Source organism: Chrysemys picta, chromosome 3 (genome assembly GCF_011386835.1).
Source record: "Chrysemys picta bellii isolate R12L10 chromosome 3, ASM1138683v2, whole genome shotgun sequence".
NCBI classification, from domain to species: Eukaryota; Metazoa; Chordata; order Testudines; family Emydidae; genus Chrysemys; species Chrysemys picta.
In genome coordinates this window covers 76,789,672-76,803,171 of record NC_088793.1, presented here as the reverse complement: position 1 = coordinate 76,803,171, position 13,500 = coordinate 76,789,672, and the positions used below count along the sequence as shown (strand labels likewise).

The 13,500-nt window shown below is 36.5% G+C and overlaps 1 protein-coding gene across 2 annotated transcripts in view; it reads left to right on the top strand.

Moving 5' to 3' along the window:
- Positions 1-13,299, top strand: part of PNISR (PNN interacting serine and arginine rich protein) — a 28,551-nt gene extending 15,252 nt beyond the window's left edge. Inside the window, exons 5-12 of one of the 2 annotated variants that reach the window (XM_005301127.5) lie at positions 2,495-2,681; positions 2,882-3,072; positions 4,089-4,226; positions 5,237-5,336; positions 6,056-6,109; positions 7,530-7,700; positions 11,626-12,730; positions 12,972-13,299. In XM_005301127.5, the coding sequence (XP_005301184.1) occupies positions 2,495-2,681; positions 2,882-3,072; positions 4,089-4,226; positions 5,237-5,336; positions 6,056-6,109; positions 7,530-7,700; positions 11,626-12,730; positions 12,972-13,002 (1,977 nt within the window). In that variant the 3' untranslated portion in view covers positions 13,003-13,299. The remainder of the gene's footprint in view (positions 1-2,494; positions 2,682-2,881; positions 3,073-4,088; positions 4,227-5,236; positions 5,337-6,055; positions 6,110-7,529; positions 7,701-11,625; positions 12,731-12,971) is intronic. The other variant, XM_042857630.2, reaches the window with a different exon arrangement.
- The last annotated feature ends 201 nt before the right edge of the window (positions 13,300-13,500 follow it).

The window sequence follows — 13,500 nt, the reverse complement described above, 5'->3', positions numbered from 1 at the left end:
TCTTTTCCATGTCTATCTTCTGTAAGTCTATGAATAAACAATTATTTAAAAAAAAATTCACATCCAATTTTTTTCTTTACTCTTGCAAACACGTTATGTGCAGTGTATATAAAGAATAGATTTTTTTTTAAGTATTACAGTGAGGGATATTGTCCAAGTCTATATCCAAAGAATTTACTCTAGATTTTTTTCCCCCGAATTTTCAATGGTATTGTATGCTCAAACCTGTTACAATAAATTATAAACACACATTACCTTTTGGAACATCTACCTCGTATTCACAGACAATAGAAATCTGTGGGAAAGACTGACAAAAGGTATAGGAATTTATTTCTATTTTCTATCCTAATTTCTCTACTCTTAAATTTTAGTGTCTGGCATCATTGTTAGATGTGAGGTGAGCCATCCATTTTCAAATACTTTAGGCTATAAAAGTCTTCTGTCTGCTATTACTGGACTAAGTTTTATAGACAACTTCTCAGAATCCTGTAAAAATGGTACTGAAAGTCCACTTTGTAGCAGATGATGCAGTAAATGCTACTATCTTTAAAATTACATTGGAAATACTAAATGTCTGTTATTTGAATAACCAAAAGAATATAATAAAACATTGATTTAAAAAGAGAGGAAAAAAATCAGATTTTTTAATTTAAATTTAAAACATTTTTCTTTTTTAAAATAAACCAATTTCAAATTAAATTTCAAATTAAGACAACCTGTGTTAAATCCTGAACTGCTTATAAATATTAAACAGAACATGTTTTCTGCCAAAATCTTAAAGAAAATCACATACTGAGCTGGCGGAAGTCACTGGCTAAGCACCTGGAACCAGAGTTTGTTGAAGTACTAAGCCAGCTTTTGATAGTAGTAGCAGTTATTTTCTTTATTTCAGATTATTCAGATAGTTCAGTGACTAGTTCATTCAAAGTTAAAAAGTTGATTGGAGTTGAAAAAGAAGAAAAGTTTGTTTTCCTCTTCCAGTCTGTGAATAAAAACTCCGTGTGAGAGAATGAGATCTACTAGTTCTAAAAGCTTGAAGGACATGGTAACCCGAAACAATCAGTTCAATTTATTAACTACAGATAACTCTTATTATTTTTATTTATTTGTATTGTCGTAGTGCCTAGTAAGACTAGTCATGGACAGAATATAGTACTTTTCTTAATAATCAGTTTTAAATGCAAAACATGTTTTGATGAACTTGTTTTTATGTATCCAGCACATTTAAGGGAGTTTTAGTTAACTAATAAAAAAAATTAAAATGCTGTTCTTGTGCATTTTTAATTGAATTGCAGTTTGCATGCAAATAGAGCTTGACACAAATCACACATAAAATGAACCTAGTAAATAAGAAACGTATCATCCATATAATAGGTACCATTTCAAACATAATAAAAAATGTAAAAAATTAAGCTATATAATTGCTTAAATGTGCATAGATATAGTGTGTCCCCTGGTTAACAAAAAGTAGTATCAAATTTAGTGTAAAGGGTATATGTAGTTGCAAATCGGCATGTTTTAATGGTTACCAACCAATGAGAATCAACCTTTTTTTTAAAGAAAATAACTAAGGAGTACAAATGCAAAACAAGATTAAAATAATCCATTTTAATCAAGGTCCTGCTTGTTTAAATCATACTGAAAATTGGCAATTTAATAATTTTGACTTAAATTACCCTGTCATAAAATATTTGATGCTTGCAGCCTTATACCTATATGCCATCCTTTTAAATGGTTTCAATGGCTATTTCTAGGAACCAACTGTAACATGCACTCATCTGTGCCACAGCTTTGCAACTCTGACTTGCATGGCAACTTGGTAGGAATGCAAGAACTTTACCAAACTTGCATATAAATATATGCATTATTTTGATCAGCCATAATATATCTTTTTATTTGTAACATCCTCAATAGATGAGTGGAGATTGCAGGTGAAGTCCAGCAACAAGCAACAAAAAGTTGGAGCTTTTCACCTTTGTCCTCAAGTTGTAATTATAGGGAGAGAGTGATTGCATGTCAGCACTTCAGGACTCTTCATGCTACTTTGGCCCTCAGGCTGCACTTTGTGCACCTGAGCTTTAACTGAGTATGCTAATGATAGTTGGTAGTGAATTGGTTAATATTGACAGCAGCTAGATGGGTATCAGACTTCAGTTTTGAGAGGTTGTGAAAAGGGGTTGTCTGCAGCCCATTCATAGATTCATTATGGTGTCTATGCATTGGTTTACATTCTAAAAACTATTTTCAAAACCAGAAGTTCTTAAATAATAATGACTTTTTAAATAAAAATGACACTTTAGATTTTGGGGACCACAGTAAAACAGGTAGAAAGACCATACTTAGGTAGAAAAATCCATGATTTCAATTTGCCTGGACTTCTGTTGTTTCACTTACATACACATGTGCGTGCACACATGCTATGTGGAGCCCAAGGAATAAGTTTAGAGTGCATTGTATTAAATGTGAAGAAAAATGAACTGCGTTACTCTTTCAGCATGGGGCTGCTTTTGGTCCACCCCAAGGTGGATTTCATCCACCTTACTGGCAGCCAGGACCACCAGGGCCACCAGGGCCACCAGCACCTTCAGCGCCTCCCCAGAACCGAAGGGAAAGGCCCTCGTTCAGAGACCGTCAACGTTCACCCATCGCGATGCCTGTGAAGCAGGAGCCTCCACAGATTGGTACATGTTAACCACACTTTAATGAAAAAAACCCAAAAACATGATTTCAGAGATGGTTTTCATTGTAAAAAGAAATGTAATATTTGAAATCTGTAATTACAACTTAATAATAGCAACAACAAAAAATTCTAATTGGGTGAGAAAGATGTATCTTTTTATTTATTTTCCTTCTGACAAAACTATAAATCTCTGACATGCAGATGCTGTGAAACGTAGAACCCTTCCTGCTTGGATTCGTGAGGGTCTGGAAAAGATGGAACGAGAAAAGCAGAAAAAGCTGGAAAAAGAGAGAATGGAACAGCAACGTTCTCAGATGTCTAAAAAAGAAAAGAAAGCAAGCGAGGAAGCTGAAGAAGGAGATGGTCCACGGTTACCTCAGAAAAGTAAATTTGTAAGTAGAAGCATTCACTTTTGATCTAGATATCTATTTTCCTGAAAGATCTTAACATTTCTCTCGCTAACCTGAAAAATAGTTTCTTTATCTACAACACTTATTTGTTACTCATGTTAAAAATTAAGTTTGTGTCAACTGCAGTGCCACTTACCTGACCTTTGTAAATTCTTGCTAGATAATGGGCAAAAATTTAAGAATAGCTTAAAGAATATTTATTTTTACTTGGTTTGTAATAGCAAAGAGGCAGTGATAAAATAGGGCCTTATTTTCTGTTTGCATAAATTGGTAATTGGCATAAACTAGGAGGGAGATGTCTATGGTAAAGAATTGAATTGTTTGTACTTGGACTAGTTTGAGTACAAATGTACCAGTGCATCCATGCTTGCCAAAATGAACCAATTTAGAGAGTCTTATGCTGTAGCCTTGTGTCTGTGGTAGTTCTTCCTAAATGATTTGTAGTGCTGGATACCTATCCAACAGTGACCAGACCACTGCATAGGTGGCCATTCTGGACACAGAGGGGTCAGGTGAGCAGTCGAGAGCAGTTAGTTTTTCTCCTTGGGCAGCTGCCTTGCCTGACGAATATCCTAGGTTGTTGGGTGAGAGTCCTTTCTCTGGATCCCGTAGTCGGATTCCTCCAATCCATGCATAAATCCCGTTCACTTGGGAAAAAGTGTCTACGTTGATCCCCTCACATTATATCTTCCACACCCTGCCTCAAAGAACAGCTTTGCGTGTCCTAACCAAAAAGACCCACAATGGCTTGTCCTCTGAAAATACTGGTTTGACGGTCCATCTGAGGATTACCAAACCTGCATTGCAGCTGGTGATTTATGGTTGGATTTCTGGCTCCAAGGGCTTGCAGAGTGGGAAGGGGGATCACTTACTTGTTTGGAGGGCTGTTTTGCTTCATTCTGAAGTGCTGTATTTCAATTTTTGTTGAGAACCATAAATAGAAACTTCCTTGTTTTAATTATGAATTAGTCCTAAAGTATGCAATGTTCTTCTTATAGGACAGTGATGAGGAAGAAGACGACATCGAAAACACAGAAGCTGCAAGTGTTGGAAAAGTTAGTAGGAGCCCCTCTCCTGCTCCTCAAGAGGAGCAAAGTGAACCAGAAATGACAGAAGAAGAAAAGGAGTATCAAATGGTATAAATAACATAGTTCTCTCAAAAGGGTGTTCGTCTATACGTATTTTTCTGGCTTTAGGCATAAAAGAGTAGTTGTGCTTTTCTATGCCTGACATTTTAAATAAATATATAACATAGATTGTATACTGTACTGGGATTATATATGGAGTCGTATGTGTCTCCAGTTTAACATATGGATAGTATTTCCCCATAGGGGAGAATATACTTATATACGTGTGTGTACCATACCATATATGTGAAGTCAAGAGCTATCTGATAAGATGTAAAGAAACACAATATACTTATTTATCATGCATTTTTGCCCACCTCACTGGTCTTTGTCCACGAATAATTCTATCATTCTTCCTTGGAATTTATTCTAACATTCCATCCCCCCCCCCCATCATCTACTTTTTGCTAAAAATACAGTTTCTTAAAGCCCAAGAATAGCAAGATTTAGTCTTGGGCTAGCAGCAACTTTTCTATCCAAGAATTATAATTATTTGACGTGCAATATTTGGTGGTGTTGCACGATGAGAAATGGGAGCTTGTTTCCCACTATGACCTAGTATTCTTTGGAGGGTCTCTGTCTCCTATGTATAGAAAAGGTATTTCAGGTGACTCATATAGGTTTTTGTGGTTCTTTCTGAACCCTCTACAACTGAAGTCCTGGTATTTAAGGCCCCAAACCTGCGAAGTCGTATGCATGCACTTTATTTTAATGAAATTAAGTAATTGTACAATCTGTAATAGTGGGATTTCATACCCTGCTTCTGTATGTGAAATGCTTATGATTATAGGTCGGTGTGAGAGTACAGATTGTTTGGATTTTTTCAATTGGACTTGATTTCCAAACTACTTCAGAGTCCTAATTTTAACTGATCTTTTGTATAGAAAAAATAATTAAGTAAAAGGAAGCAAATTATGCTTTTCACCCATGCAAAGCAGTGGGGTTGCATATGTGTAACAAAGTGTAGAATTTGGTTCAAATACTTTGCTTCCAGTGTTGTTTAAAATTATTTTCTTCAGATGATGTTGACAAAACTGCTGCTGACAGAGATTCTTTTAGATGTCACAAATGAAGAAATTTATTATGTAGCCAAAGACGTACATCGTAAAGCAACTAAAGGTATGCTTTTCTTTTTTAGTTTGTTCAGTGAATATTTTATATTTGCATGTTTTTAGAACATTTTACTCCATAGCAACTGTTCCCAAGAGCAATCAATATACAATGCATCTGATTTGCTAGAGCTCAAATCCAGTAATCATATACTGTTGTCCTGTGCAGTGTATTGTGAGTTACTTCAGTTATTCCATTTCTTTCATATAATTCATTTCTTTAGTTATGATGGTTCCTCTGTGTTAATGGCTTTTGCAGTGTAGATATCTATTTCTTAATGCTATCATTTTACCTCAAACTTTTAGTTGATCAGAAATGAAAAGGGACAAATATGAATCCTCAAGTAGCTCATTTTCTTTCACTGTTAACAAGGCCACTCTATATATAACAGCAGGTGATTTTTTTTTTTCTATACAATTATGAGTAAAATTAAATATGTAAATACTGGTATTTGAAATATATATGCAGATGCTGTAACTTGGAAACGGATCTCTGAATATAGATTTGTGGTTTGCAAGTGACTATTAACTCACATTTATAATGTGAAACTTTTACATGGTGAGAAAATCTAGGACTGGTTTTAAATGGATGATACGTTTTTAATGTTTCTTCTCTCCCTCCAAAAAACAGCAATAGTAGTAGATTTAACAATACCATAGACTCTCATGACTATGAAATCGTGGCTATTTGTGTTAACATGTTGTTCCTGTTGTTGATGTGATACAAAGCTCCTGCAAAACAGCTGGCACAGTCCAGTGCACTGGCTTCCCTCACTGGGCTCGGTAAGTATGTTCCTTATTTTTGAGAGGGGCTTAATGGGGAGATCACTCTTACCTTGCATTTCCAGAAATTGTGTGTTGAAACTAGGTTGTAATTGCCTTAATAATTAAGGGTCATTCTGCTACCTTTACTCATGTTGGGTAGATCCTTACTCTATAAGTTATCCCACAGATTTCAGAGCGATAATTTGTGGAGTAAGGAACTAATCATATGAGTAGAGTATCAGAATCTTGCCTATGTTTGTAAACTAGGTAAACACATGAGAAGTACACTTACTTTTTTTTGGCTGGATAGTTTACTCGATAACTAATTTTAATAGGATGGTGTTTGAATTGTTCCAGGAGCAAACTACAATCTTTTTGAAGGAAGATGACTATTTTTATGCATTACTCCCGTTTTGGTCCAGCCTATGTTAACCGTGGGTAACAGTTGACAATATAACTGATAAAAATGTAAAGCTCTGGTTTGCAAAAAAAAGCCTATTCAAATGTTTAGAATAAATTTATACTTTCATTGAAAAAACTACACACCTACTAAAGCTCCCATATCCACGATTATCAATTTGAAGATGTACAGGATGTGAAACGTAGAATTGCATTCTGAGATGTAATAGGAAAAGCTCTTTCCCAATGTTGTCATCTTACCATAGTCTAGTAGCAGTGCTACAATAAAATGTCAATGATCATGTGCTGATTACACCATATTGTGAACTTTGTTGAACTCCTTTACATAAGGTGAAATGTTCTCTGTCCCAATTATTCAGATGTTTTTAAACTAATTGTAATAAAGATTAAGAGAAACTCAAATGGAAAGAAAGTAAAATGCCTCTGTGTCAGATGTTTAAGGTTACTTTGTATCAGTCCAGTATATACTCAGACCTTTCTTTTGGGGGCAAGGGAAGTCCATTTCTATTCCATCTCTGTACCTTTTGACGTACAGTATTTTCTAAACCACAGTAGAAAAGTTGATATGGCATTCAGGAATTCTAAGCCCTGGACAACTGAAGGCTGCCGAAGTCATTGCAGAGATGTCTTCAGGGACAGGGTCCCAGGCATTTCACTGCTTTGTCTGTGTACTTGCTGATACATGGGAAGGCATTGTTACTGGCTCTATATGGAGCTTTTTTTGCCTGTGGAAGCATGCCCTTCCATACAATGAGAAAAGTGCCATGATCACAGTGGTTGTTTGCTGAGAAATAGACAAGCTGTTCCAGAAGGAGTAAACCCAGATAATAAGCACCAGTACAGAAATGGGGGCCTTGAACACTCCAGTCAACCAGCATTGGCACTTCCCTCAGAATAAGTGGCTTCTTCAGAGAAGAGAAAGTGAAAGAAGGGCAATGTACTCTCCTCTTTGCCCCACAGAAATATTAAGAACAAGGCTTAATCTTTCCTCGTGATAGACTGGGCTTTATGCACGCAGGTGGACTGGGTGGTTATGGATCAGGAGACAGTGAAGATGAGAGGAGTGACAGAGGCTCTGAATCATCTGATACTGATGATGAGGAACTACGACACAGAATCAGGCAAAAACAGGAAGCATTTTGGAGAAAAGAGAGAGAGCAGCAACTATTACTAGAAAAACAGCTAGAAGGTAAGTCATTTAAATGTGTTCCTGCTGTAAAAACATATACATACATACATTTTACAACTTAGTGGAAATATATATATTTTTTCAGGCTAAAACATATGGAGCCTTATATAAAAATGATGTTCCTTAATTCTAAAGTTTTGCTCAAAAATGTGCTTGTTACTTTGCCAAAAACTGGTTTTGTGTCCCTTTTTTTCTTTCCTGGTTGTAAAATCCATTATATATGTTCTTCATAGACTATTTACTTTCTCAGTTTTAAAAGAGCAAATTACAGCCGATAGTTAGAGCCCTGCAAATCCATGGATATCTGATTTATATCCGCAAATATCCACAAATCGTTTTTGCAGATCAGATGCAGATACAAATTTTGTGTATGTTCAGGGTTCTACACATAGTTTTCAAAAGTAAATTCCTTTAAAATATCAATCCTGATTTAGGGTAAAATTCACCCCTATGGAGAGGGACCATGTGAAGCCTTTTCTCCACTGTTCTTTAAAGTGGGACATAAGGCTTATGTTGTCCCTTCACATGCGAATGAATTTTACAAGGACTGCATTGCACAAGGATCTTTGAAATAGTATACATTTACAAAGTGTTCTCAGGTTGAGAACCATTCTCCAAACCTATTTGTCAGGCTACACAGTGGGTATATGTCAGCCTACTACTGGATGAAGAAAAGAGTTTGTGCAGATGAATTTTATGTATACATTCTAAATACATGAAAAATATTATAACTCTTGTGATGTCACTCCCCATTTCAAAGGGGCAGTCTGGTTCTGTCTCTCACTAGATGGTGAAAACTTGGTGGCTGGATAAGCTATGATTTTTTTGGGATTTCCCCCTTTTCCTGCCCCTTTTTTTTTTTTTTTTTAGAATTTTTCTCTTGTCACTTCATTAGGCCTAGATTAGCATAGGGTGCTTCTTTGTGGATAGTTAGACTTTTATGTTGCTTGTTTGCCTTAGGGTTTTCCCCCCTCTTCCCCCAAAGAAAATTATACTGCAACTTGGGTCTCTAAGAGAAAGCTGAGCAGTCCTCAGCCAGAGGGATTATCTTCTTTCAAACTGCTGAAATTTTGGTTTGGAGTGATTTGTGACTGCTCAATCCTTGAAGAAAGTAAGTCCCAGGATTTGCAATTTCTTAAAGCAGATGTAGAGATATATTCACTGCTTTTTGTAGCCTAAGGCACCTATTGGGTTCCACTCTATTCTAAATGTGAAGAAAGTGAACTCTGTTTTCTGTGTGCCAATCTAATTTCGGAGACTCAATTGTTCATGATTCAGCAAGTCAAATAGAAGGAATTCTGCAAGAGGCCTGCATTCACATACTCATTCACTCAAACAGTAAGAAGTTCCTTTGGGTTTTTGGGTTCTCAAAACCAGCCAAAAGTACCTTGTCCCATTCCAGGAAACACTTCCAGGTTAGATACTCTGGTAAAATGTTCCTTTCAGGACCTCAGATTATGCAACTAGGTATGTTTATATGTGTGTCTTCATAACTTGGTGTCAGTTCCAGTTTTCACATTCAGTCACTCTAACTATAGCTTCTGAGAACATAGCCTTGATCAGAGCTCTCTCTGGCCTACCTCTCCTAACACTTTGGATATTAAGTCCCCCCTCATGCATGATGGTTACAGCACAAGAAAATGTGCTGGGGTTACTTCTGAGTTTCCTGCCTGGAGAGCAATCGTGATTGGTACATGCATGGGTGAGAGGGTCACTTAAGTTTCAGAGTGGGGTAAGTCCACTGGATGTAGGCAGAGAATAATGTTTACCAATCATTTTGCTTAAAAAAAGGGGCTGTTGGCAATTCATTACTTCAGTCAGGATCTGATGGGGGCAAGGCAGTTAAAGTTCAAACAGTGTATCACTGGCATATTTATTTCCTGTTGTGTTGAAGTTGGACATTTTCTCCTCTTTGTTTAAAGGCCTGGAAGCTGACCTGGATCAGCCATTCCTTCATAAAGGGGTGTGATATCTCAACATTTAGTTTCCATTCCTCTCTTTAGGTGTATTAAATGTATATATCAAAGAAGAGGAATGTGGAAGTGCTCTGTATTGTGGTTACATGAGGGAGAAGAGGTCGCCCTGAGGAAAAATATTGAAACTATGGAATTTTGAAAGGTTATTTTAAATTTGTTGTCAAGGTGGTCCTTTATAATATTAATTTCCTGGCCTGCTCGATTACTTCTAGTTAAACATGAGCAAACACAGAACCTTTGTCATTGCTGAATATTCAAGAAGGTGGGTTTTTTTGTGAAGCTTGAAGTGAAAATGACCCAAAAACTCTTCCCGATCACTTCATTCTCCTGGGTTTTTTCCCACCCCTGTAAAAGGTGGTCTCTTCATAAGGCAGTTCTTGCAATAAGTAAGTGTGTGTTCGGGTATCTCAAACGAAGTTTTGTGTGGATTTTAAACTCTTTCTGTTTAGAAACCATGTTGCCTCTTTCAATTTTCAGTTTCTCTTCCCCTGCTTTTATTTGTATTTATATTAGGAATATTTACATGAAAACAATACTATTTTTGTTTAGTTTTCTGCTCATCATGTATTATTCCCCACTTAAAGGCAATATTAAAGCTATGGGCCCAAGCCCATTAACTAGAAAACACTTCACTTCTGAGGTATTCACTTTGCCATTTAAACTGTCACAGCAAGCAAACAATGGAGTTGTGCATAGCTATTTAGCCAGACTAAATTATCACCAGATAGAGCAGTAAATGGATGGATGTTTCCTATCATAAATGGACAAAAAAAGCTTTATTGCAACAGAAGTGCTTTACCCTGGTTGAGTACATTTTTGGATCACAACTGTAATCGTTATCTGTGTTCAGTGAGGTACAGCTGACTCAGTTTTATGTAGAATTTTGGGGGGCAACCTTTAACCTCTTCAACATGCAGCTGAAACAAACATATCTCGTTACTCCATATCTGTGTGTGCTGTATATCAGAGTTGATTATAATTGAATTGTAAAAGGTGAGCACTTACAGATTTTCTGGATAGCTGAGATTTTTGGCAATGTATGCATTTAATGTAACGGTATCTTGTTCTGCTATTTAAAAAAAATTATATTTAAGGGGAAAAAGTATTCTAAAATTAATTTTTATTCCTCAAATGGTGGTATCTTAATCCTTTAATATGTTTAAAATGTGTGTAATTCACTGAAAAACCTTATAAAATTCATAAGTATTTATTTTTCTTGCTTAAGGGCTATTTTAAAATAAAATATATCAAAGATCTGGATGTTTTGGGGAACTTGGAAATGGGATAGATAACTTTTTTACTTTCATGTCACCAGTTTGATTTTGGTCCATACTGGTAGTGATCTGTCAGCAGTCTGGTATGCTGAAGGCTTGTCTATACATGGAGCAACAAAGAGTCCTGTGGCACCTTAAAAACTAACAGATGTATTTGAGCATAAGCTTTCGTGGGTGAATGCCCACTTCGTCAGACGCATGGGAATGTCATGCATCTGATGAAGTGGGCATTCACCCACGAAAGCTTGTGCTCCAATACATCTGTTAGTCTTTAAGGTGCCACAGGATTCTTTGTTGCTTTTTACAGATCCAGACTAACACGGCTACCCCTCTGATTCTATACATGGAGTTGTTCCTGATTAACTCCATGTGTGAACACTCTTATTCCACTCTTATCCCATGCAGCTCCCTGTCATTACAGGCTTGTGAATTAAATCCTGTATGTTAAGCAGTATTAAGCATGGGGGGCTTAAAAGAAAATGCAAAAGTCATCCAGGAACTTTAAGATGGTGGTGTAGTGAGGAGTGGCAAGTGAATTGTTTTCTAAAAATGACTAAGGTGGTCTGGGAACTTGTTCCTTAGCCAAGAAAGTCAGCACATTTGTTCTCTTGCCATGTATCTGTACCATGTTATTTGGCATTATTTCTGTTTTTTTTCTTTCATGTGCTTTTCCAGAAGAAAAACTACAAAATGAAAAAATTGCAAAAGAGATGAATGAATTCATTAATAAAGAGCAAAATAGCAATTCAGCACCACAGGAAGCGAAGGAAACAGAGGATGATGTGTTTAATGAAAAGAAAAGATCTCCAGGTGAAACTGCACCAGATATAGAACCCAAAAAAGAGGTTAAAGAAAAAGAGAGAACAGGAAGGAGTAGGTCAAGAAGTTCTAGTAGTGGTACCACTAGCAGCAACAGTAGAAGCAGTAGTAGCAGCAGTACTGTGTCTAGTACATCATATAGTACAAGCTCAGGTAGTAGCCGCAGTTCTTCACGGTCTTCCTCTCCTAAAAGGAAGAAGAGACGTAGTCACAGTAGATCTCCATCACATAAAATTAGGCGCAGTAGAAGTAGGAGTTATTCTCATAGAAATAGGAGAGAGAGGAGTAGAAGTAGGGAAAAGATAAGAGAAAGGAGACGGTCTAGTAGAAATAGCATGGACAAGGGGGAGAGACGAAAAAATCGTAGTCCTTCCCGGGAAAGAAGTTGGGAGAAGCGTAGAAGCAGTAGTCACTCAAGGGATAGGCGAGCTAGTCGTGCTAGTCGCAGCAGGAGTCGAGATAGACGTAAAAGTGATGACCAGCATAGAAGTCTTAGTGGAAATAGGCACAAGCACAAGGGTGAAGGTAAAGATCAAGAAAGGAAAAAGGAACGAAGTAGGAGCATAGATAAAGATAGGAAAAAGAACAGAGAACGGGAGAGAGACCAGGAGAAAAGAAAAGAGAAGCAAAGAAAAGAAGAAAAAGACAGTAAGTCTGGCAATCATGATGACAGTAGGTTAAAGAGAAAAAGAGATAGTGAAAGAGCTCTCTCTCGCAGCAATTCAATGTCTGCTAAAATTTTAAGACAGGATTCTAGACAGGAAAGCAAAAAAAGTTCTGCCAAAGATAGTAAAAGACATTCAGGCTCTGAATCTAGTGTCAGGAGCAGTTCTGATTCACCAGGAAGCAGCAAAGAAAAGAAGGCTAAGAAATCAAAGCATAGTCGGTCACGATCCATGGAGAAATCTCAAAGGTCTGGTAAGAAGGCAAGCCGCAAACACAAGTCTAAGTCACGATCAAGGTAGTATACTTTTTAAGTATTTTGACTGATTATTTTTTTTTTTTACTATTCGTCTTCCTGTGTACAACATATAAAAGTATTTTTTTAAATAAAATTCGGTATTTGTTATAATTGTTGTCTTGGGCAAAAGTAATTTTGGGAAGTCTTTTAAACTTACTAATTGTTAAGCCTAAAGTATGTGTGGTTTTGGGGCGGAGTGTCTTTCCCCATTAACTTTTTCCCCTTTCCCTTTATTTTTCAGGTCAACTACCCCTCCTCGTCGTAAACGCTGAGGAACGATGTGGCACCAGTGATTTGACATTAAAAAATTCCATGAGTTTTAAGGGCTTGTCTCATTATAGAGGCACATTGTGGCTGTGTAGGTGAAACCAGAATCCTTTTTTAAACTGTAAATAGGTGTATTTTTTTCCAAATGCTGCTCAGTTAAATAATAGGATTTCTTTGTATTGCAATTTTTTCAGAAACAGTAGTGCTTAATAAGAATATAAAACATGCCATTCTCTTTCAGCTGTAATGTTCTTAAAATTACTATTGAATGTACTGTGATGTCAATAAAGCTCTTTAGTTCATTTTTGTTTAAAATTCTTGCACCTTAATTTTACGTATTAAAATATAGATAGTACTTTTTTTTAAAAAAGGCTGCTGTACTTTGAAAAAAGTTTTTAACATCTATCGTTTTTCGAAGTATGTAAGGTTTTTTGTTTTTGTTTTGGTCCAGGGATTTGTTAAGATTATTCAATTGCGTGGGGGTTGGGGAGAAAAAGTAATAG